This window comes from Bubalus bubalis, chromosome 14, assembly GCF_019923935.1.
Source record: "Bubalus bubalis isolate 160015118507 breed Murrah chromosome 14, NDDB_SH_1, whole genome shotgun sequence".
In the NCBI taxonomy this organism is placed as follows: domain Eukaryota; kingdom Metazoa; phylum Chordata; class Mammalia; order Artiodactyla; family Bovidae; genus Bubalus; species Bubalus bubalis.
The window spans coordinates 3,996,366-4,020,094 of NC_059170.1; the positions used below are offsets into that span (position 1 = coordinate 3,996,366).

General features: G+C 50.1%; 1 protein-coding gene across 10 annotated transcripts in view; it reads left to right on the forward strand.

Annotated features, from left to right (window-relative positions):
- ATP9A (ATPase phospholipid transporting 9A (putative)) overlaps nt 1-23,729 on the forward strand; it is a 127,825-nt gene that overhangs the window by 81,061 nt on the left and 23,035 nt on the right. For all 10 annotated transcript variants that reach the window (XM_044927512.2, XM_044927517.2, XM_044927513.2 and 7 more), the window contains 4 exons: nt 12,192-12,353; nt 19,270-19,362; nt 20,541-20,624; nt 22,096-22,266. In XM_044927512.2, coding sequence (XP_044783447.1) covers nt 12,192-12,353; nt 19,270-19,362; nt 20,541-20,624; nt 22,096-22,266 — 510 coding nt within the window. The remainder of the gene's footprint in view (nt 1-12,191; nt 12,354-19,269; nt 19,363-20,540; nt 20,625-22,095; nt 22,267-23,729) is intronic.

The window sequence follows — 23,729 nt, forward strand, 5'->3', positions numbered from 1 at the left end:
GTGGGCTTAGTAGCCCGACAGCATGTGGGACCTTAGTTCCCTGACCAGGGATCGAACCTGTGTCCCCTGCATTGGAAGGCGGAGTCTTAACCCTTGGACCACCTGGGAAGTCCCCACCACAGTCAACTTTAGTGCATTTTCACCACCCCAAAAGGAAGCCCTCCATGCCAGTCTTCCACAGACCCCCACCACCCCTCCCCGCAGCCCCTGGCGAGCCCTGACCTGCGTTCTGCCTGGGTAGACTGGCTGTTCTGGATGTTGCGTTCAAGTGGAAACACCCGCTGTGTCTCATTTTCTGCCTCATTTCTTTCGCTTCGCATGTGTTTTCAAGGTTAATCCATGTAGTGGTGTGTATCAATTCTTCGTGCCTTGTTTTGAATGAACGGTATGCTTTTGAATGGATAACACTGTGTTCCATTTGTCTGTTCTTTGGTTGATGGGCCTGTGGAATGTTTATATGTGTTTTTCTGTGAACATCTGTGTCCAGGTTTTTGTGTGGACACGTGTGTTCTGTCCCCTCGGTGTGCGTATAGGAGAGGATTACTGGGTGGCATTAACTTACGTGTGGCCTCAGTTTTACGGCGTGTCCTTCGGGTTGTGTCTGTCTGAGCTTTGCCTGTGATGTTGTCAGGTTACGTGTTTCTGGCACTGGCCTTGGTGTCTGGACTCACACGACGTTGGTGTGTCCCGCTCTCAGAGGTTCTAACGTAGGTTTCTTGGCTAAGGTGGTGTCCCCTGGAAAACTTTCCTTCCGGGTGAAGTCGCCGTTTTCTGTGACTGGCTCATAACACCAGCCCCCTGGGTGACAGGTTGTTTTCAGAGCCCGGATTCTTTTACTTTTCTGCTAAACCTTTCACTAAACCATTTTTAGACACCACTAGATACCGATTTTCATTAATTTGAAATATAGCCCCTCTAACTAGGTTTCAATGTATTTTTTTCTTAAAAAAATGAGAATATTAATATTGGCAAGGGTTTTGCATCCTCCTTTTTTTCACTTAATGTTTTATCATGCCTGTTTCTAAATTTTGTTGAGTATTATTAGAATACAGTTCTTCAGATTTACTGCCCATGAATGGACCGTGACATCTTTTAACGGTGCTCATATTTCTGGAATTTAGATTATGCCTTCATTTCAAGCAGCAGTAGTTAGAAACATTTCTAACAGGCATCCTTGCACCTGATGTTTGTAGAAATGGTGTAACTGGGTTCATGATTTCGCCAGGTATCTCTGAGGGCCTCCCGTGGGCCAGGCACTAGGAGTCTACGTTAAACAAGACACCGGGCCACGTCCGTAGGGGCAGCTGGAGTGAGACAGTGGAGCATGTGGATCCTGGGTTCCCAGCTCCACACCTGGGCAGGTTTCTTATCTTCACGGTGGATCAGTGGCATGGGACAAGAAGGTGTTGTGAGGCTTTTAGTAAATGGTCAATAAATCCCGCGGGTCAAACTGAATGAATATGTTTATGTAAATTACGAGAGCGCTTCCCAGGATTTTTTTTTTTTAACCATTTTACTCTTCCACCAGCATTGCAGGGAATCCCAACTATTATTATTCTTATTAATTTCAAGAAAGAAGGAGGGGCGTCTGTGGTACGTGAAGTGTTTTTTTTTTAATATGTACGTGATGACAGTTGACTCATTGGAAAAGCCCCTGATGCTGGGAAAGATTGCGGGCAGAAGGAGAAGAGGGTGTCAGAGGACGAGATGGGTGGCTGGATGGCATCGCTGATGCAGTGGCCATGAACTTGGGCAAACTTCGGGAGACGGTGAGTGACAGGGAGGGCTGGTGTGCTGCAGTCCGTGGAATCACAAAAAGTTGGACACGACTGGATTACTGAACAACATCAGTGACAGTTGACATTCACCATGCACCTGGGATTGTGTGAAACTCGGTCTCTATTATTATTTAATGCTTACAGCAGCTTTGGGAAAGGGCTGAAAGTATTAGTTACTCAGTCATATCTGACCCTCTGATCCCATGGACTGTAGCCCCCCAGGCTCCTCCGTCCATGGAATTCTCCAGGCAAGAGTAGTGGAGTGGGTTGCCATTCCCTTCTCCAGGGGATCTTCCTGACTCAGGGATCGAACCCTGGTCTCCCACATTGTAGGTGAATTCTTTACCATCTGAACCATGTCAGTGACTATTACTATTTAATGCTTCCAACAGCATTGGGAGGTGGTTTCTATCATGACCTCTGATTTACAAATGAGGAGACGGACGCACAGAGAGAGTAAGCAACTTGGCCAACGTTGTATAGCTGGTGAGCGCCAGCGGTTGGTCCCAGGCAGCACCTGCTCTTGCTGGCTCAGCCTTCAGCCTCCTGGTAAAGCATGTGGTTGAACAAATTGTAGACAAAAGCCTTGGAGTTAAAGGAAATGTTGCAGGAAGGGAAACCTCTTCCAGGGCCTGAGAGCGGACTCTTGTCTAATACTCAGCAAAGAACTGTCCAAAGAGACAGACATGCTGGAGACTTTACTGGGAAGGGGCACCCTAATAGAGAGCAGGAGGATAAGGGAACCAGGAGAACTGCTCCGCCATGTGGCTCCCAGCCTCGGGTTTTATGGTGATGGGATTAGTTTCCAGGTTTTTTATGGCCACTCTGACTCAGGGTCCTTTCTGGTAGCACATGAATTGCTCAGCCAAAGTGGCTGCCAGCGAGAAGGATTTTGGCCTTTTGGCCTTTCCAGAACTCCTCTGGTTGGTGGTGGCTTGTTAGTTCCGTGTTCCTTACCAGGACCTCCTGTCTCGTGCAGATGGTTACCTATGGTGCCTGGTCAGGGTGGGGGGTTTCAGTGTGCTTCCCCTAACAGACTGAAGCGACTTAGCAGTAGCAGTAGCAGATACTACTCAGACGGAGGGGCCTGGTAGCCTACAGTCCATGGGGTCACGAAGAGTCGGACACGACTGAGCGACTTCACTTTCACTTTCCCCTAACAGAAGCAGGCTTTTCTCCTATGGCCCATTCGGCTAAGCTGTTCCTGGGAAGGAAGGAATTCGGGCTGAAACTCACTCGTGTGTTGGAAGTCTGGACCCCTCTGAGAGCATCAGTGAGCTGGTGCTTGATGTGGTCGAGGGAGGCACAACGGGAATCTTCTCCAAAGGTCAGGAAGGACACTTGGGTGTGTCTTTCCCCGTGAGGTCCTTTCTTCCTCCTCCTCTGGGGCAACGGAATGTGTCCCCTGGGAGATTCCTCCTTCCGTCTGCTCGGTATTTGTGGAAGAGCTCAAACTGTGAAGCCGAGTTGATCCGTGACCACTGATATCTGAACCAGGCTTTTTAGGGGTGAAAAATGTGGTAGCCCTTGGCCACATTCTGAGATGGGACTTGTGTGCAGAAAGAGCAAAGGAGGGAGGGACTATAGGTATGGATGAGTCTACTGATCTCTTGGGACTTCTGCCCTGGAACAAAAAGCTTGTCACTTTTGTCACTGTTTCTTCACCGGGGTTTGTCTGCTTGATCTTGCTTTTCCATTTGGGAATGGGAGGATGTTACCACTGAGTGGGCCTTGTGAGAAAGGACCAGAGTCTTGATAGTTATGGACTGGGAACCAGTAGCTTGTGGGTGTTTGGTAGAATTTAAATTCAAACAGGTTCCAGATGTTGGTGGTTGGATGAGCACTTCTGCCTCTGGGCTCCTGTTGACTACTGACACGCATCTGTGGTGGTCTTTAATGCCTGCCCGCACCCCTGGTTCCTGCTGAACTTTGATATATTTGTTTTAGAGCTGTGCAAAGGTTTACCACAAAGGTAAGTCTTCCATGGAATGCTGTGTGCTTCTCAGCTCCTTTTTTGTTAAAGAGAAGAGCCCTTTATCTCTGCTGTCCGTTAATCACCTCTGGATTCAGATTTGTTCTGTTTTGCTAAGATTCTGAATAGTGTTTCTTTTTAAAAAGATATTTTCTTTTGGTCTTCTGTGTCTTCATAGAGGTCAGTGTTACTTTCTTGGTTTCCTTTTCCCCGTGACTTTTATTTTTTTATTACTCAGTTATTTCAGGTTTATGATAGAGAATGTAGAGAAGAAAAAAGGTAAGCCAAACCCTACCAACTAAAGGCGTGTTATTGTTCAGTTGCTAAGGTGTGTCCAACTGTTTGTGACCCCGTGGACTGCAGCCCACCAGGCTCCTCTGTCCATGGGATTCCCCAGGCAAGAATACTGGAGTGGGTTGCCATTGCCTTCTCCAGGGAACCTTCCCAGATCAGGGACTGAACCCTGCATTGGCAGGTGGATTCTTTACCACTGAGCCACCAGGGAAGCCCAACTAAAAGGTGTAACCACTGTTAATATTTTCCCCACCAACCTTTTAAACTACTTCGAAAGATGCATACCTCGAAACAGAAATCTGTTTATGTAAATAGACCATCTGACAGAAAGTTGGCCGAATCGGTTGCCAATGAAATCTTTCAGAAAGTTGTCCTGTTTCCAGATCTCTTTGGGATTCCATGTAGGAGCAGCGGGGTCTAGAATCCTACCTTTGAAATTCTATATCAATAAAGCCTCACCGGTGCGGGCAAGGTCAGTTGATGGAATACATACAGAAGCCAGTATCCGTTTTACTTCGGAGCTGCTGGAGTAATTCCTACCAGTTGGCGCAGGATTCATTTCCTGTAACAGAAAGCAGGATTTCCTAAATTTGTTTCCTGTGCGCATTCCGCCTGGGAAGCCTTGAAGTGTCTTTATTCAGCTATTGATTACAGCCTGGGGGCAGCGCCCTCCCCCGCCCCGGTATAGTGACTCCCCAGGGAAGTGAAATGGCTGCAGTCTGCTGGGGAGAATTCCGCCCTGATCGCATCCCATCCTTTTGAGGATGTTTGGCACCGTCAGAGGTGGGGTGCAGTGGAGGGGGTTTAGACTCTAGAGATGAAGAGCATCCCTGCGTCCATTAAAATGTCAGGGGCTGGGAGTAATGCAGACGGGGTGTCATAAAAGAGGTGTGCAGTAAAGGTACAGCGCTCTAGAGGTGGATTTTGCTTTTTGTTCCCCACTCCGGTATTCTCACCTGGAGAATCCCACGGACAGAGGAGCCTGGCGGGCTACAAGCCAGAGCTCTCGTGTCGCAGAGCCAGACACGACTGAAGCAACTTAGCACGCTCTCATTATTAGAGTAACAGGGCTTCCCTGGTGGCTCAGTGGTAAAGAATCCGCCTGCCAGTGCAGGAGACGGGTTCAGTCTTTGATCCGAGAAGATCCCCTGTACCGGCGAACAACGGAGCCCGTGCACCCCAACTGCTGAGCCTGTGTTCCAGAGCCTGGCTTTGTGACAAGAGAAACTACTGAAGTACCGCTCCTCGAGAGTAAGCCCTGCTCTTTGCAACAAGAGAAAAGCCTGTGCAGCAATGAAGACCCAGCACAGTCGAAAATAAATAAATTATATATATATATATCTAAAAGAAAACAGTAGCAAGAGCTTTTTATAGAAAAATAAAAAATTAAAGAAAAAAAAAGCCAAAAATATTTTGATGTTTTTGCTCCCTCTCTCTTGTATGTGTGTGTATATACCTTATATGTTCAACGACCTTGACTCGTTCCCTTGCGTTATCCCTTTCTGGTAACCGTCTATGATGGGAAGATTCTTAGTGACTGCTGAGATACGGCAGAGATCATTCTTCCTGTCTCCCAGGCATAACACTTAGGTGGGCCCCTCTTTTGGTGGTCGTGACTAACATCGTGATGGAGGGCCTTGCGTGTTCAGTCCCCCTGTGCATCGCAGCATGCACAAAAGGTCCCAGTTTTCTCATTTTGTGTTTTCTTAGCCCTGTTGCAAAGAGTGAGGAGAAAAGCTGTAGGGGAAGGGAAGCTCGTGGCCTTGAAGAGGGGCTGGCAACCTCCCAGTCTGTTTGCAGCCTTGAGGCTTTTTTCCCTTCCCTCCATGACTGCATCCCTGTCTCTCGTGAAGCCTCCTGGTGCCTGCATCTCGGCCCCAGGCCGTGGACAATGCGAGCATTCAGACGCGTGCATGGGGGAGTGGAGTGTTGACGCAGAGTGGTTTGGGAGGCTGATGGAGCTCCACCGTCACGTGGCCAGGCGCTCGGGCCCGAGGGTGAGGTCAGAGAATGGTGGTCGGGAACTTGATAAAAACCCTCCGTCAGTGTCACTTATTAACCATCGGGCTGGAATCTTGAAATAGGAGTTTGGTTGCTCAGAAGAGAGGGATCCTGTGTAAAAGGCAGGACTGTGGGGTTGTGGGGGACACGAGAAAACTGTTGTATTCGCCTTGTTTGGTTTGAGCTCATCTGTGGACAGACGCGTGAAGGTTCTGTCCTTTATCGTGTTCGTTTTGGCCAGCATGGATTAAGTAAATAGTAGTTTCTGAATGGCTAAATTTTAATGGAGGGGATGCCACCTTTCCTTCTCAGATACTCATTTTCATCAGAGTTAAGTGATAGGAGGCTGAATTTTGAGTATAAGATCAAGGAAATTTAGATCAGGGAGTGGCCCTTTATTCTGCTACCTTGATCGCCGATTCTTTGTGAAAAGAATGTTTTAGCCGCAGTTCGTGGGGTGTGGGACCTTAGTTCCCCGACCAGCTATTAAACCCGCATCCCCTGCAGTGTAAGCTTAATCTTTACTACCGGACCCCCCGGGAAACCGCCTGTCCACTGATTCTTAAATGTTGCTGACTCCATGATGGTTTATTTTTTTGATCAGCAAACTTTAAAAATCACTGCATTCTGTAAGAGTCAGCTTCTCCTGAGAAAGATCAGAACCTGAAAGACTGGGTCCGCTTTCTGCCTGGCAGCAGCGAGCCGAGTGGGGTGGCTCCTGCCTGTTTCCCCAGGCACCCCGCCCCCGCCCCGCCCCAGTGGCCTGCCCTGCCCCAGTCCACTGCCTGCCCTATTCCTGTCGACAGTCGAACCTGCAACAACAGTGTGGCACATTTTGGAAACTATTTTTTATTTCTGGAGGATAGTTGCTTTCCAGTGTTGTACTGGTTTCTGCCATGCATCACCATGAAGCAGCCACAGGTGTTCACATATCCCCTCCCTCTTGAACCCCCCTCCTGCCCCCCGCCGCATCCCACCCCTCGGGCTTGTCACGGGGCCTCGGGTTGAGCGCCTTAGGTTATGCGGAAACTTCCTAGTAGCGCTCTGGTTGGCGTGTGATGCTGTGTGTTTTTCAGTGCCGCTCTCTCGGTTCAGCCCGCCCTCTCCTGCCCCCACTGTGTCCTCAGGCCTCTTCTCTATCTGAGTCTCTATCCTGCCGGGCAAAGAGGTTCATCAGTAGTACCGTTTTTCTAAATTGCATGCATGTGCTTTAATACATGGTATTTGTTTCTTTCTGACTACTTCACTTTGTATAATAGGCTGTAAGTTCATCCACCTCACTAGTACTGACTCAGATTTTACGTTCCTTTTAATGGCTGCGTAACATTCCGTCGTATACAGGTACCATAACTTCTTTATCCGTTCGTCTTTCGATGGACATCTGCGTTGCTTCCTTGTCCTGGCTATTGTAAACAGTGCTGCAGTGAATATTGAGGTATATGTGTCTTTTTCAGTTACAGTTTTTCAGGGTATATGCCCTGTAGTGGGATTGCTGGGTCATATGGTGGTTTTATGAAACTTATTTCTTCAGTAAAGAATACCCTAGGTCTGTGGATACATTTATAATCCTGAAAGGCTGGCTTCAGGCAGACTGGCCACTCTTTGTAAGCCTGGCTGTTTATCTGATTGAAGGCCACCAAAGAACCCTTTTATTAATAAATCAGATAGTGGATTTGTGCGTGTTCTTACGTTTCGCATGTATCCTGCTTTTGACAAGAATTCAAGGCTCTTTAGCCTGCCTGGCATAATTCCCAAGCACACATTCCCAGGTACAAAGGGAAAGTTATTAAAACTTATCACAGATGGCTCGTTGCTGACCAACAAATGATGAAGAAGCCCTTTCATGGGCGGCTCTGGCGAGAGTTCTTCAGATGGGCTTTTATTTTCGTGGGGGCAGGGTAGAGTGGCAGACTCTGTTTTTTTTTCCGCCTGACCCAAACCGGAATATGCAGCCAACTCACAGAGCCAGATCCCTGCTCTGGCACTTTCTTGGTTTCTAGCATTTGGCTTTGACTCTTAATTTGTTTATTCATTTACCTAATGCATGCATGAACGCTCAGTCGTGTCCAACTCTTTGTGACCTCGTGGATTGTAGCCCGCCAGGCTCCTCTGTCCATGGGACTCTCCAGGCAAGAGTACTGGAGTGGGCTGCCATTTCCTTCTCCAGGGGATACTCGCTATGTAGAGATCGAACCTGTGTCTCCTGCGTTGGCAGGCTGGTTCTTTAACACCGAGCCACCTTATGCGACGTCTTTTTCTGCTGCCGTTTTGACCTCTAGATAGCTTCACCCAAGGCCCTCTAAGACCCCTACTCAGTGAGACTCAAGACCCCTACTCAGTGAGACGCAGTGATACTTCAGGTGAAACTTGAGGATTTGGCAATATGGAATGATTCTTTTGAACTAAAGCTCTGACCGCCTAGGGGAAGAAGTAGCCTTATTCACATTCTCTTGTTCTGCGAAGGGATAGCTAGCGTCCCTTCTTGACCCCTGAAATGTCTGTCTCCACCCCAGTTGAGAAGGCCTAGATAGCCCCCCATTCTGAACAGCTCTCTTCTGAGTAGGCCCCAGGGATTTTATGTCTTCAGATAGAAATCAGCTTTAAATTAAGGCTGACTTAATGTTAGTTGAAGTGAGAGAGTGGAAGGTGAGAAAGAAAGGCCCCTGCAGGGCTCATATCCTGTTGGAATCAGCCCCTGAGGAGACCTGCGAGCTTTTGATTAGGACCTTGGCCCCGGGGCTGAGGGTGGGGGCGGTGGGGGCGCTGCTGAAGCAGAATGCGGGCTGAGAAGATGTTTCAGTGCCTTGTAGTTCACGCTTCCCCGGGAGCACGCGTTGCTGGTGCTCATTTGAGATTTCCGGTTCAGCTTTCCCTCCAGCACAGTCCTGTGGGGTCTGTGCCAGGGGGCGTCTGGGCTGGCTGAGGCCAGAACTGCCCCCACAGCCCTGCAAGCCGCTTCCCGTTTAGCATCCTTTCTTTTTCTTTCTTCTTTTTTTGGGCCAGCACTGGGGCTCCGTTGCTGCACGCGGGCTCTCTCGGTGCCGTGAGTGGGGGCCGCCCGTCACTGTGATGCACGGCTTCTCACTGTAAGGACCTCGCTTGTTGCGAAGTCTAGGGCGTGTGGGCTCAGTAGTCGTGGCAAGCGGGCTGAGCTGCTCCGCAGGACGTGGAGCCTTCCTGGACCAGGGATCGGCCTGTGTCCTCTGCATTCGCGTGTGGACTCTTAACCACTGGACCACCAGGGAAGTCCTCTTGATTGACATTAAGAACAGGCTTTCGGGGACTTAGCGTTTCTCCTTGAAGCCCAATATCTCAGACTTTTCACATCATTTCAGAACAATTAAATACGTTTTTAAGGAGTGAAATAATAGTTGTTTAAAAGCAGGGATAAAAAAAAATCTGTTTCCTAGCAGTCTTGTTAGAAAGCATCAGAGGAAGAATTATTTTTTGTTTGTTACTAAATTGGTATGTAAAGGAGGATGTAAATTTAGTCAAGCTTTTGAGTCTTGTATAGACCTAGGTATTTATAATCTCTCACATTGTGTAGGGATATTTATTTACTTAATCAAAATTAAAAATGCTAAAAATAAAAGAAATCCATGTATACACTAAAACATTTCAGTGGTATACATGGAGAAAAGGAAAGGCTGGAAGGAATTTCTCCTTGTGTGTATGACCCAGTGAGCATTTTAATGCACACAAAAGTGAGAGTCGCTCAGCTGTGTCCGACTCTTTGCGACCCCGTGGACTATCCAGGTCTCCCGCATCGCAGGTGGATTCTTTACCAGCTGAGCCACCAGGGAAGCCCAAGAATACTGGAGTGATCTCCAGTGGATCTTCCCGACTGAGGAATCGAACTGGGGTCTCCTGCATGGCAGATGGATTCTTTACCAGTTGAGCTACTGCTCAGTGTATTTTTTTTCATATATATGGATGAGATTTTTAAAATATTTAATGATTTTTTTCATTTTAAACTCTGAAAGAAAATTGTTAGCAGATAAGACAGGCCATACTGAAATTCAGAGTGATTAGAACAAACAGTTACATGAATGCATTTCTGAAGACTTATGCAAGTTAGTAGCAAAAAATAAATTACTACTTGGGACTTGCCTGGCAGTCCAGTGATGAAGACGTGACCTTCCAATGCAGAGGATGTGGGTCCATCCCTGGTTGGGGAGCTAAGACCTCACACGCCTGTGGCCCAAAAGCCAAAACATAAAACAGAAGCAGTAGCGTAACAAACTCAATAAAGCCTTAAAAACTGGTCCACATAAAAAAAAAAAAATCACTTGATTAGCCCTCTTTTTGGAGGTGGGGGTTGATGGGGACTAGGAGGTGGTGGAGGTCGGTAGGGATTAAGAGATGGAGGTCGGTGGGGATTAGGAGATGGAGGTCGGTGGGGATTAGGAGATGGAGGTCGGTTGGGATTAGGAGGTGGAGGTCGGTGGGGACTAGGAGGTGGGCATGTTTGGGGGCTGTTACTCTGCCCCCAGTGCCTCCTGTCAACTTCCTGATGGTGACGGGGAGTCAGGGGTGGCCAGGCACTCACTGAGGATGCGCTGATGTGCATACACCTGGTGTTTTGAGGACGGGCGTCTGGATGGCCCGGGATGGGCACTTGTCTTGGGCCTCGGGTCTGCTGGACCTAGGGTTAGATCTCATCTCAGCCCGTCAAGCTGCCAGTTGGGAGCAGCTCCCCTCCCGTCTCTGTCTGTTTCTTCATCCCCCGTGTAGAGCTGGTTGGCAGTTCCTGCCTCCGTGGGCTCTTCTAACAAGTGAACACCACGCTGTCATCCGTACACCGTAGCTCGTCATCCTTGCCGTCCCCCTTCCTGTGGCAGCGGGGGGTTGGGGCGGGGTGGTCGCCCCTTCCCAGCTCCCCCCTTTTCTACTCCTCTTTTCCTTCTTTCCCTGAAGACCCCAGGCCAGATTCCTCTGCAGACATGTTTCATTTTCTTCACGGGCATTTAAAACATGCAGCTTGCTTACATTGAAAAGTTGAGAACGCTTTTGGACAAGGTCAGGTTTCTGGGTTTTCTTGAGAAGCTGGAAGCCGTGCCCACCCTGGGCCCCCATTCCCGGGGGACGGCTGCCTCCAGCTGGGGCTCGGGCCCTCGCCGGCTGCTGTCCCCAGCGATCTGGCCCTCACCTTGGAATCTGCGTCCTCTGTGCCTTTTGATGGGCAGAGAAGCAAGCCTTGCTCAGGCTGTGAAAACCTCTAGCTGGTGACTGGACCAGTCCCCCAGCAAGCGCAGAGGGCGGCGGAGGGCATGGCTGGGCACCAGGTCAGCCCCCCAGCAAGCGCAGAGGGCGGCGGAGGGCATGGCTGGGCACCAGGTCAGCCCCCCAGCAAGCGCAGAGGGCGGCAGAGGGCATGGCTGTGCACCAGGTCAGCCCCCCAGCAAGCGCAGAGGGCAGTGGAGGGCATGGCTGGGCACCAGGTGAATCCAGGTTTGGCCCCGGAACATCACCACTCACAACTTGGGAGCTTCTCCAAGCCTCAGTCTCCTCACCGGCACAGACCAGCGTTTTCACCCTCATCAGGCCTGCCGCGTGGGTGGGCTGGGGGTGATTCTCTGTCGGGGCCGGGGGCTGTCCCGCGTGGTGTGGAATGTTTAGCAGCTCCTGGCCTCCCCACAAGATGCCAAGAGCGAATGTCCACCCTCTGCTTGGCTGTGACAACCAACACTGTGCCCTTGGGGGGCAGAGCTGCCCAGTGGAGAGCTACCGTAGATTCCCTCCCAGTCGGGTATTCGTGAGGTTTAATGGGGAGCCTGGACGTGAGCACCACCCCCTCCCCATGCCCGCATCGTGCTCCTTCTTTCCCGATATTTGCGGTTTGCTTGGTGCAGATTCTTCCCGACGGGACCCCTGGTTGCACTGGTCACCCTTGAACCTGTGTAGCTCTCTCCATGGTCTGGCTCGTGGCTGTTTTAGGGAAGAGAAGGCAGCCGTGAGCCCGGGGCACCCACAGGCCTGAGCTGGGTGCTGGCGTGTCTCCGGGCCAGCGCGGCCTCCCCGAGGGATGCAGGCTCCGCTCAAGCTCACCTGTCGCGCTGTGCACGTCCACCTTCCTGTTCGTTTGCTTGGCCTGTGCACCGGGACGCCCGCCTGTGTGTCTGACCTTTGGTCCTCATCTCGTTTAGGTGGCCCTGGTGCAGTGGACCGAAAGTGTGGGCTTGACGCTGGTGGGCCGCGACCAGTCTTCCATGCAGCTGAGGACCCCTGGCGACCAGATCCTGAACTTCACCATCTTGCAGCTCTTCCCCTTTACCTACGAAAGCAAACGCATGGGCATCATCGTGAGGGTGAGTTGTCTTTCGTTTATGGCTAAAAATTGTTTTGTTTTGTTTTGTTTTTTCTTGATAAAACACGCCTAAGTCTGGTGTGTGTCTGAGGGTGAGTTGTCTTTCGTTTATGGCTAAAAATTGTTTTTGTTTTTTAAAAACGCGCCTACGTCTGGTGTGTGTCTCTGGCTGGACGTTCTTTCTTACCCCTTTCTTCCTCTAGTATTGCCTGTTGTTCAGACCAACCAGAGGACACAGTTCCCTCTGCAGAAAGAGAATTTGTTCTTCAGTTGCACAGATCTCTGATAGCTGCTCAGCTTTTTGTTCAATCCCATTTCAGAGTGAAAGGTCTAATGAGCGTAGATCAGGCAACTCTTGGTAATAATACATTTCTCATTGTATATTCGTTCATTTAATTAAAATATATTTTTTTCTATTGAGGTGACATTCTTGACATGATTAATTTATTACCATTTAGTACATTCATAAGGTCGTACAGCCACCGCTTCTGTAGAGTCAGCCCCAAAGGAAACCTCATAGCATCAAGCAGTCACTCCTCAAACCTCCTTGCCTATTGTCTTTGGAAGCCTCCAGTCTTCTTTCTGTCCCTAGGATTTACCTATTCTGGGCAGTTCAGGTAAATGAGATCACACAGTATTCCTGGCTCCTCTCACTTAGCCTAAAGTTTCAGAGATTCATCCATGTCGTTGCCTGTGTCCATGCTTCGTTCCTTTTTATGGCTGAATAATATTTCACGTTGATTATCCATTCACCCATGACGGGCTGTTTGGGCTGTTTGCAGCTTTTGGCTGCTGTGAGTAGTGGGCTGCTGTGAACACTCATGTAAAAGGATGTAAGTACCTATTTCCAGTTCTCCAGGTTAGATGCCTAGCAGTGGGATTGTTGGGTCTGTTTCCCAACTGCTGGATAATTCTCTTTTAACTTTATGAGACACTGCCACAGCTTTTCTGCAAAATGATGCACTCTTTATATTCTACTATGTGAAGTTCTGGTTTCTCTTCCTCAATGCCTGTTATTTTCCATTTTCTTTTCATTGTAGCCATCCTGGTTACTATGAAGTGGTATTTCATTGTGGTTTGGATTTGCATTTCTCTAACGGCTAATGATGTTGAGCATCTTGTCATATTTTTATTGGTCACTTGTATTTCTTCCTTGGAGACATGTCTGTTCAAGTCATTTGCCCACTTTTTAATTGGGTTGTTTTTTATTGTTGTCTTGTAAGACTTCATTATAAGGTCTATGTCCCTTATCAGAGATATGACATACAAATATTTTCTCTCATTCTGTAGCTTATGTTTTTGTTTTCTTGATAAAATTCTTTTCATGCACGTAAGTTACTCATTTTGATGAAGTCCAATTAATTTTTTTCCTTTGATGCTCTTGACTTTGGAGAAGGCAATGGCAACCCACTCCAGTACTCTTGCCTGGAAAATCCCATGGATGGAGGGGCCTGGTGGGCTGCAGTCCATGGGGTCGCTAGGAGTCGAACACGACTGAGTGACTTCACTTTATTTTTTCACTTTTATGCATTGGAGGAGGAAATGGCAACCCACTGCAGTGTTCTTGCCTGGAGAATCCCAGGGACGGGGGAGCCTGGTGGGCTGCCGTCTGTGGGGTCGCACAGAGTTGGACACGACTGACGCGGCTTAGCAGCAGCTCTTGACTTTGGTTTCGTACCTGAGAGTCATGAACTAAACCCAAGGTCATGACAATTTACCCCCGTATTTTCTTTGAGAAAGTTTTTGTAGTTTTCTCTCCTCTGGTCATCAGTCCGTTTTGAGTGACGCTCGTGCGTGGTGTGAGTGACGCTCGTGTGTGGTGTGAGTGACGCTTGTGCGTGGTGTGAGTGATGCTTGTGCATGGTGTGAGGTGGGGTTTAGCCTCATTTGCCTGTGGATATAGAGTTGTCCCAGCATTGTTTGTTGCAGAGACCATTGTTTCCCCATTGAATAGTCTTGACACTTTTATCGTAGTACAATATTTTCAGTGATTTTTCATTCATACAATCACAAAAGTTACTGAAAACCGTGTGATCACGCAGCAGCGTGTCATTTTGGCCTTGATGTTTCAGATTTTCTTTTTAAATTTTTTGAAACTTTTATGGAAGTACAGCATACTCAGAGAAAAGTGCAGACTTCATAAACATGCAGCTTAAGTGTTTGCAAAATTAACACAACTTGCCTGGCACCCAGAACAAGGCCAGAGTGCCTCCACCGCCACCCCAGGAGCTCCCTGTGCCCCTTTCTGGTCTTGCATCCTTCCTCCCCACAAGGGCCTAACTGCTATCCCATCTCTACCATGGACTGACTTTGTCTCTTTGAGCTTTACATGAAGGAAGCTGTAGATGCCCTTTTAAATCCTGCCTTAAAATTGCTTTTATTTTTAATTAGTTTTATATTTTACAAAAAAATCTGATTTTTTAAAAATTATTTTTTATCGGAGAACAGATATACTTTTGGAGAAGGAAATGACAGCCCACTCCAGCATTCTTGCCTGGGAAATCCCATGGACATAGGAGCCTGGTGGGCTGTATAGTCCATGGGGTTGCCAAAGAGTCAAACACAACTTTGTGATCAAACAGCAGCAACAGCAGCAGCATTAGACACACTTTTGGCTCATTCTGTTGTCAGAAGCGGGTGACTGGGTCCAGCCCCCTCACTTGAAGGGGGAAGTGGGAATCATTAAAGAGGCCACTTCTCCAGGTTAAAGTTAGACATGGTCCTGATGGTCCAGTGACACAGGGCAGGGATTGTGCCTTGAAAACAACACCCTTTAAGAGATTTTTATGTCCCCGAGGCCAGTATGTCCTCAGGGGATGTATATCCGGGGATACCGGATGTATATCCTTGGCAGTTTTAAGTGGGATGAGGGCTTTTTCTCCCTTGCAGTCCCTGCTTTCCCACTGGCCTGCATCCTGCCTGCCCCGTGCCTTCAAACCACGTCTTGACTTCATGTCTGATGTCAAGAACATCCATGGCCTGGAAGCAGCCACATGAATCCTGTGGGCTGGTGTTTCCTGAGGAATTACTCATTATCTCCTATTTTAATTTTGTCCCAGCCATTATTTTTCCAAGTTCTAGGGCCGTGGGCTCTGCTGGAGTCATTTGGGGGTTGAGTCATCATCAGATAGTCCCGATATCAGCTCTTCTAGAAGTGGGCGCAGTATGTCCTGTCCCTTGCGTTGCGAAGGGCTCTCATGCGCAGACTCACGTCATAGATTACGAGCCGTGACCCCTGGCTCTGCCCACAGCAAGAGTGGGGTGTATGTCTGGGATACTGTTGGATGGGCACATCTGTCGTATTTTAAAGTGGTCTCTGTCCTTCCCAGGTAATACTTAAAAAAATCAGCAGTCGCCTAAGGCATTCAGAACAAATGCATATTAAAGCCAGGGGGTAGATCCACTCATCTGTGGTTTCACCACCCAAAGACTCACTTGCTCATGCCTACCTTTTCAGGAAATTTCTCTTCTGTTTTTTCTCTAAGCATCAGATCAGATCAGATCAGTTGCTCAGTCGTGTCCGACTCTTTGCGACCCCATGAATAGCAGCACGCCAGGCCTCCCTGTCCATCACCAACTCCTGGAGTTCACTGAGACTCACGTCCATCGAGTCTCTAAGCATAAATGAGTATAAATAGCCACACACATTTTTATAAAATTGACATCAAACTCTACCTAAAACTTTGTAAACTCCCACCCCCTCCATTGAACGATAGGTATGCTAAAAATATTCTCCTGCCATTAAAAGATGATTTTTATGATTTTGATGTGCGCTTGGCGTTCTGTGGGAACGAATGCGGCGTTATTTAATCAAACGTCCCTTCTTGGACACGTAGATTGTTTCCTGTCTCTCACTACGAACAGTGAATCCGTGCATGTCCATCTGTGTTAGTTGTCTTTAATGAAACACAGGTTATTTCGCGGATGTTTCTGTTTCCTGGCCTGTCTCCCTCTCTGGTTTTGCTGAGTGCAGCGCGGGGCCGTGGGACGAGCTCACCTCTCTGCACAAACCTCACTGTCCTCTTTTCACCCAACGCCTCTCACCCTGGAGCCGTCTTACCCCCCGGGGACGTGGGGACGTCTGGAGACATTTTTTGGTTGTTACAACTCAGAGGGTGGTACCACTGGCATCTAGTGGGTAGAGGCCAGGACAGCCTCCTAACAAAGAAGGTTCCAGCCCGAATGGTCATCGTGCCAGGGCTGCAAAGCTGTTCTCAGGTGTCCATCTTTTCTGCCTGTTGTTTGTCCAGTTACCTGATGTGAGGAGGTTTGCCCTTAGTTACAAAACGGTTCTCAACTTGGTTTAGTGACTGTTGACACTTTTTTTTTTTCATTTTTCTTTATTTATTTGGCTCAGTTGTGTCTTGGTTGCAGCACACGGGCCCTAGTTATGGTGCTTGGGCTTAGCTGCTCTTCAGCATGTGGGATCTTAGTTCCTCGAACAGGGGTCAAACTCATGTCCCTTGTATTGCAAGGCGGATTCTTAAGCGCCAGGCCACCGGGGAAGTCCCCGTCAACCCTCAAACACCTGTGAGCTCGTGGGTGGAACTGAGCAGCATCTGAACACTCACAAAGCAAGGTCTGGTGTTTGCGTGAATCTCTCTTCTGAGAAGGTCAGCCAGGTTCGAGAAGCCGGCTTCCTTGGGGCTTGTGTGTTTGGCTCTGGGCTGCTGGTTTTGTTTTTGTTGTTTTACAAGATGTTCCATCGCCCTTCCCACACCCTTCCCATGTGGCGTGCCGAAGTCGGATCATTGGTAGAGACCCAATGACCCTTGTCATTGTCTGAATAAAAGAAGCCTTTGGACAGGTGCCAGAATCAGACCACAGTGGAAAAAGATGAGGCCCCCAAACGATGCAATGCAACAGGCAGATATCTGTAAATTTACAGTGTAATCTTGCCATAATATGGGAACAGAGTAACCTTGCGATGAACTTGGTGGGAGGAAGTGACTAAGGCGAGGAGAGAGTTGGTGCAGTATTTATATTGGCCGAGATGCCCAAGCTCTTCTGAGCCCCTTCTGGAGCAGACGAAGCTGGGGTGGGGGGCATCGTTTCCCACAGCGCCTTTTGGGTGAAGGGGAAATGAAACAAACAAAAAGAGAAACCTGATGCTTTCATGTTCAGACCCCATAGCCATCTTTGGCCCGGGTCACAAGCAGGCGTAGATGCAATCCATCAAAGAAGCGACCTGCGTTTGTAACGCTGCTGAAATGCAGGTGCCTCTTTGTGGCCTGTGGGCGCTTTTACGAGTAAGCAAGCTGTTCGAAAAGATGATCAGTGACCAGAGGCATTCAGAAGTTACTTTAGAAGATGAAACCATACCACTGATTTGGCACTGAGTATTTATTTCCTCTTCCATGAAGAGCTTAGAGACCATGAGTTCTGGGCTTCCTGGGGCAGCAGAATTCAGGCTCAGGGGGTGGTGGATTTGCTGGTACCCTTGCCCGTCTCCACTGCCTCCAGGTTCCCTGTGATGAAGGTCACTGAGGAAAGAGTCATGGGATAAGAATCAGCAATTTCACCATCAGTTCCTTAAAGCCAGGGTTTCTCAACTTGCGCACTATTGACGTTTGGGGTCGGATGATTCTGTCTTGCGGGGACTGTCCTGGGCATCATAGGCTGATTGTTGTTGTTCAGCTGCTAAGTCACGTCCAACTCTTCGTGACCCCATGAACTGTAGCCTACAGGCTCCTCTGTCCATGGGATTTCCCAGGCAAGAATACTAGAGTGGGTTGCCATTTCCTTCTCCAGAGAATCTTCCCCACCCAGGGATCGAACCCACGCCTCCTGCATTGGCAGGCGGGTTCTTTACCGCTGAGCCCCCCGGGGAGCCCCTAGGATGGGTAGCAGCATCCTTGTTCTCTAGCCTTTATATGCGGGTAGCACCTCCGGGTCGAGACAGGCAGATACGTGTCGAGAGGAGTTGGAAGTCCCCTGGGGACAAAGCCACCCGCGTTCACACCCTGCTTTCTACAAGCAGCGCAGCTGAGGGCGCAACAGGAATAACAACACCGGGCCAGCAGTTTTGCAGGTGTTGGCCCTTTGCTGCCTGCTCTATGTAGATTATCTCCCTGAAGCCCCAGCAGCCACGTGGTAAGAGTTGTAGGATCCCGGCTTCACAGAGGAGGACAGTGAGGTCTAGAGATGAGAAGCAGTCTGTCCAGGTGCACACAGCCGGGAGCTGGTGCTGGGTCTAAGCATCTGACGCCTGGGCTGCAATGTCACCCTCTCCCCAGAACAGCTGGTCGGTGTGGACCGAGAATCTGTGTACCTTCTTCTCTAGCTGAGTCCTCGCGTCGAGGGCTGAGCTAGGGTCCAGCTGGACCTCATCCAGGGTCCAGCTTTACCTAGATCGGTGGTTCTCAGCTGAGGCGCTGTGTCCTCCAGGGGATGTTTGTTCATATCTGGAGAGATTTTGGCTGTCATGGGGCCTGCTGCTGGCATCTAGTGGGGAGAGGCCCAGGGATGCTGCGTGAGATGGTTCAATGCCTAGTCCAGCCTTCTGGTGGCAAAGAATTCTCCAGCCCCTACCTAATGTTAACATCACCGAGGCTGAGAAGCCCTGACCCTGAGAATTATCTTACTTCCCAAACTCTTTCCGACACTGGCAGCCCTGTGTATCAATTTAAAACGGTCTTACAGCATGGGAGTCCATTCCTGCTAGAATAGTGATACCTGTAAAAAGTTCTTCCGCCCTTTTGATCTTGCTTCCATCCTTTAACATCTTCCAAGTGCTTTGAGTTTTCTTCTGTTTTCTGTGGCCTTTGCCCCAAAGTGAGCTCCCCTCCATCTCGCTTTTCATCTCTGGCCGAGTGAGAACGCACAGCGACACCCGCTGCAGAAGGACAGTTCATGCGGCACCGCTCGTGGGCAGGCGGGCTCCTCCCACGTGTTCATGCTTCCCATCCCTCCTCTAGGACGAGTCAACCGGGGAGATCACGTTCTACATGAAGGGAGCGGATGTGGTCATGGCAGGCATCGTGCAGTACAATGACTGGCTGGAGGAAGAGGTACGTGCCACGTGGGACGCGGAAACGGGCCCCGGAAGCACGTTCTGGAGCCTGTCCCTTGTGCGGAACGGGGGGTGGGTGCCTGTGTGCGTTTTCTGTGGCCGTGTAACAGGTCACCCCCAAACTCAGCAGCTTAGAAAGATGTGTTGTTTCTTACAACTTCTGCGAATCCGCGCTTTAGGCACAGCTCAGCCAGGCCCTCCGCTCAGGTCTCGGGCCGGGGTCAAGGGGTCGCACAGGGCCGGGGTCTCATCTGAGGGCTCGGCTGGGGCAGGACCCGCTTCTGAGCTCACTTAGCAGTTGGCGGCGGGATTCAGCTTCGCAGTGGCTCTTGGCTGGAGGCAGCCGTGTTCCTCGCGCTGTGGGTCTGTGCGTGAGGCAGCATACATGTGGCCCTGGCTTTGTCAGAGACGGCAAGCACAGGAACAGGTTAAACAGAAGCCGCCTTCTCTGAAATGACCTTCTCTCACTTTGCCACGTTCTGTCTGTCGGGAAGAAGGCCCTGGGTCCATTGCATCCTCAGAGCAGGTGATCATACAGGGATGTGGTTACCAGGAGGTGGGCATTGTGGGGCCCTGGCCCCAGGCTGCCTCGTCCCAGGTTGTGACGTGGGAACTGGCCATAGCCTGGAGGGAAGGAACTGCCCGTGTCTCAGGCCATTTCTGTGTCATCTCCCAGCTCCAGGTGCAGAATTCACATTTTAAATTCAGTAAGAATAAATTTCTAATTAGCGAGATAACAGTCCCACATGCTGACAGGGGCCGGGCAGGTAACTCAGATGACTGAGATGGGCCGGGATGTGTTTCTGGCAGAGTCCCACTGTGTGTGTAAAACATGTGGACACATCCTCACCTGACACTGTGTTTCACAGGAACAGCTGCCTTGTGGCATCATTGACTGTGGTCATCGGGGAAAGTGCTTTTGTCAGAGGTTCAGTTTTTCCAACGAGCCAGAAATATCCACATTTAAGTCAGGCTGCGTTGACTTCAATTTTGAACCCCTTTTAGAAGGTTTGCTCAGGGAGATGGCTTTAGGAGGAAGCAGTGTTGTGATTTGCCAGGGGTCCTCCCTGGACTGGAAGGGGGTCCCATCTGCTTCAGCCTCCAGCCATCCCCAGGGAGAGGTGGGGACTCAGAGCTCTCAGCATGGCTCTCCGCTGACCGGGGTCTGCTTTTCAGTGTGGAAACATGGCCCGGGAGGGGCTCCGGGTGCTCGTGGTGGCAAAGAAATCTCTAGCAGAGGAGCAGTATCAAGACTTTGAGGTAAGTGGGCTCTGTGACTTTTCTGTTGGCTTTGAGCCCCGCCCCCCTCACCATCTTCTCTCCCTTCCTTCTGCTCTGGCCCAGGCCGATGTCATTTCTGAGCACACCAGGTTCTTCTCTCTGCCTAGAACTCTCCTCCCTCGTAGCCCCTCTCCCTTGCTGCCTTTGGGTCTCAGCTCAAATGCTTCCTCCTCCGAGAAGTCTTCCTGGCTCCCTGTCTAAGGCAGTCCCACCTCATCCCTTCCCTGTTACCCTGTTGAGCTTTCTTCGTTTGCATTTATCAACAGCTGTAATATGACGACTTCTCTTATGTGTATATTTCAACGGTCTTTTTAATATCTTCTTTTTGGAATAAAATCTTCTTCAGAGCAAACTTTATTGGTCTGCTTTGCTCTTGTACCCCAGCACTTAGGGTAGTCTTTGTAAATCTTCTAGGAAATTTGAAATGAAACCTTCCGATTTGAAATTGTAAACTTTCTTGGGGCTCTGATGTTTTTTAAGCTGTAGAAAGTGTTGGCTGTGAATTAGGTCATTGACTTTCACAGCCAAGGCTTCAGGTATAAATATGTCTTGTTAATTGTCATCCTGTCCCATGGACTGTGTGTTCCTTGAGGGGGGGTCCTTGTTGTACCCCCTGTCCTGGCACAAAGCTGAATGACCATATTTATACATGCCTGGAAGGGGGAGAGAGAGCAGGCTGCAGGGAGAGGCTTCTGGGGCCCTTGTCCTGCTCCACCCGGAGAAACTGCTTGAGTCTGTTCCTTTCACATGCGTGACTTCTCTGTGAAGTTAGATTTAACAGGAGTTCTAGCCCTGACGCATTCTGCCGTTTTCTCAACTTTAAAGGCATATGCTTTGAAATGACCATATCCTTGCTAACCGTATAAAGAGGGGATAAACGGAAGGGTTGGGTCAATAGTCTTTGGAAGTGGGACGTCATCTTTAGACAGTCTGGTTCTTGGTTACAGTGTATGTTTATGGGGGAGAACCGACTGTTTTTTGAGGTCTGCTGCTGCTGCTGCTGCTAAGTCGCTTCAGTCGTGTCCGACTCTGTGCGACCCCATAGATGGCAGCCCACCAGGCTCCCCCGTCTCTGGGATTCTCCAGGCAAGAACACTGGAGTGGGCTGCCATTTCCTTCTCCAATGCTTTTTGAGGTCTGGAGTTGTGCTAACCCTTGTGAAGACTCAGTCCAGTTGGGGCTATTATTGTCTCTTCCTGGAGGGACAGCTGAGGCTCAGAGACGTTTAGCGGCCTGCTGGGAGTTGCACAGCAGGTGAGCGCAGAGCAAAGGCTGGGACTCTGGTCCCTCCACCTCCGGTGTCTGGGCTGATGAACTTGGAAGGAGGCCGAAGATCTCAGTTTGACCACTGTGAGGTTCACCCCGGGGCTGGGGTCCCTGCCTGTGCGGGCCTGGCCTGCCATGCACCTCCCCACCCCATGGCGTGACCGTGCTCCCTGCTGTGTCCCAGGCCCGCTATGTCCAGGCCAAGCTGAGTGTGCATGACCGCTCCCTGAAAGTGGCCACGGTGATCGAGAGCCTGGAGATGGAGATGGAGCTGCTGTGCCTGACGGGGGTGGAGGACCAGCTGCAGGCAGACGTGAGGCCCACTCTGGAGACGCTGAGGAACGCCGGCATCAAGGTACGGCGAGCCTGCCGCCTGGCAGCAAATCCAGGCTCAGACGAGTGGTCTCTTCAGCGGAGGGTGAAAATTAGAGATGGGGCAGAGGGTGGAAGCAATGACAGGGAGCACAGGGATCCGGATTTGGACGGCGACCTGAAGAGCTCCATCCTCCTGCGCTGACAGCCTGCTTTCAAAAGACGTCCTGCGTGTCCTTTCGCTGGTGGCTGCCCTCTGCGCACTGGGTTCCATGAAGGCAGGACCGGGAGCTTCACCTTAGCTCAGGTCCACAGTATCCTGCACGCTTGGGGTGTCTGTTACATGCTGCCGAGTGGCTGGCCAGCCATCTGTTTTATGATCTAGGTGAATGAACGGCCACCTGGCAGAGTGACCGCCCGCCCCAGCACCCTGCGGTGTTACGTTTTCGTACTCTCCTGTTTCAGGGCCAGAAAGTTCATATCCAGTTGTTTAATCTGGAGAGGCCAGTAGAGGGCGTCTGGGGAGCACGCTCCATCTCAGTGAACCCAAGAAAGGGATTAGCAAGCTCTTGGGTTACAAAATGAGTGTTAGTTGCTTAGTCGTGTCTGACTCTTTGTGACCCCATGGACTGTAGCCCGCCAGGCTCCTCTGTCCATGGGATTCTCCAGCCAAGAATGCTGGCGTGGGCTGCCATTCCCTTCTCCTGGGGATCTTCCCAACCCACGGATTGAACCTGGGTCTCCTGCACTCCAGGCAGGTTCTTTATCATCTGAGCCACCAGGGAAGCCCTATGGGTTAGAGGCTTCTGAAGATAACGTAGGTTAGCGGCCTATCTCTACCCAACCATGTCCTGGGGCCCCCGTCTAGCAGGCATCCTTATGAGCAGGATGGAGTGAACAGAGGCATGAGGCCTGTGGTCATAAACCAGCTCCAGCCACCTTGTAGCCCACAGGGGGCTCACACGTGTGTGGGCGTGTCTCATTGCAAACCAAACCGTCACTCGTCTTTGGCCCACAGGCCTGGTTCATTGCAAGGAAATTGCCAGCGAGATCCCATTTCTGCACAAAGTCTGAAGTCAGAGAGGCCCATTTCTGATGCCTTGGGGCATGTCGTGTTTGTTCCCGCCCGTTTCTAAAACCTCTCCTCTAGGAACCTGGGAGATTCCGAGTTTCTGCCACTGGCTTTGTCCTGAGGTTTTTTACTCCTTAAAACCATTCTCTCCAAAAGAGGTGTTTTATTCATAGGGCGTGCACTGGACTTTTGCTGGTTTCCACTGTGAGAGGGGAGGGTGTGGAGTGTATAGTTAGGGGTCTGGCTAGCTTGTCATGAGGGTCTAACGTGTGGTCTTTCACAGGCTGGGGGGCGTTAGAACTTGGAAACTTCCACTTCACTCCCTTCCCGGGCGCAGCCCCCCAGGCCGTGCGAGGTGGCTCCATGCAGGCTCTCATGCCGGGAACCACAGACCTGGGACTGGAGCGTCCCCACGGGGCCCCGCCTGTGCCCCT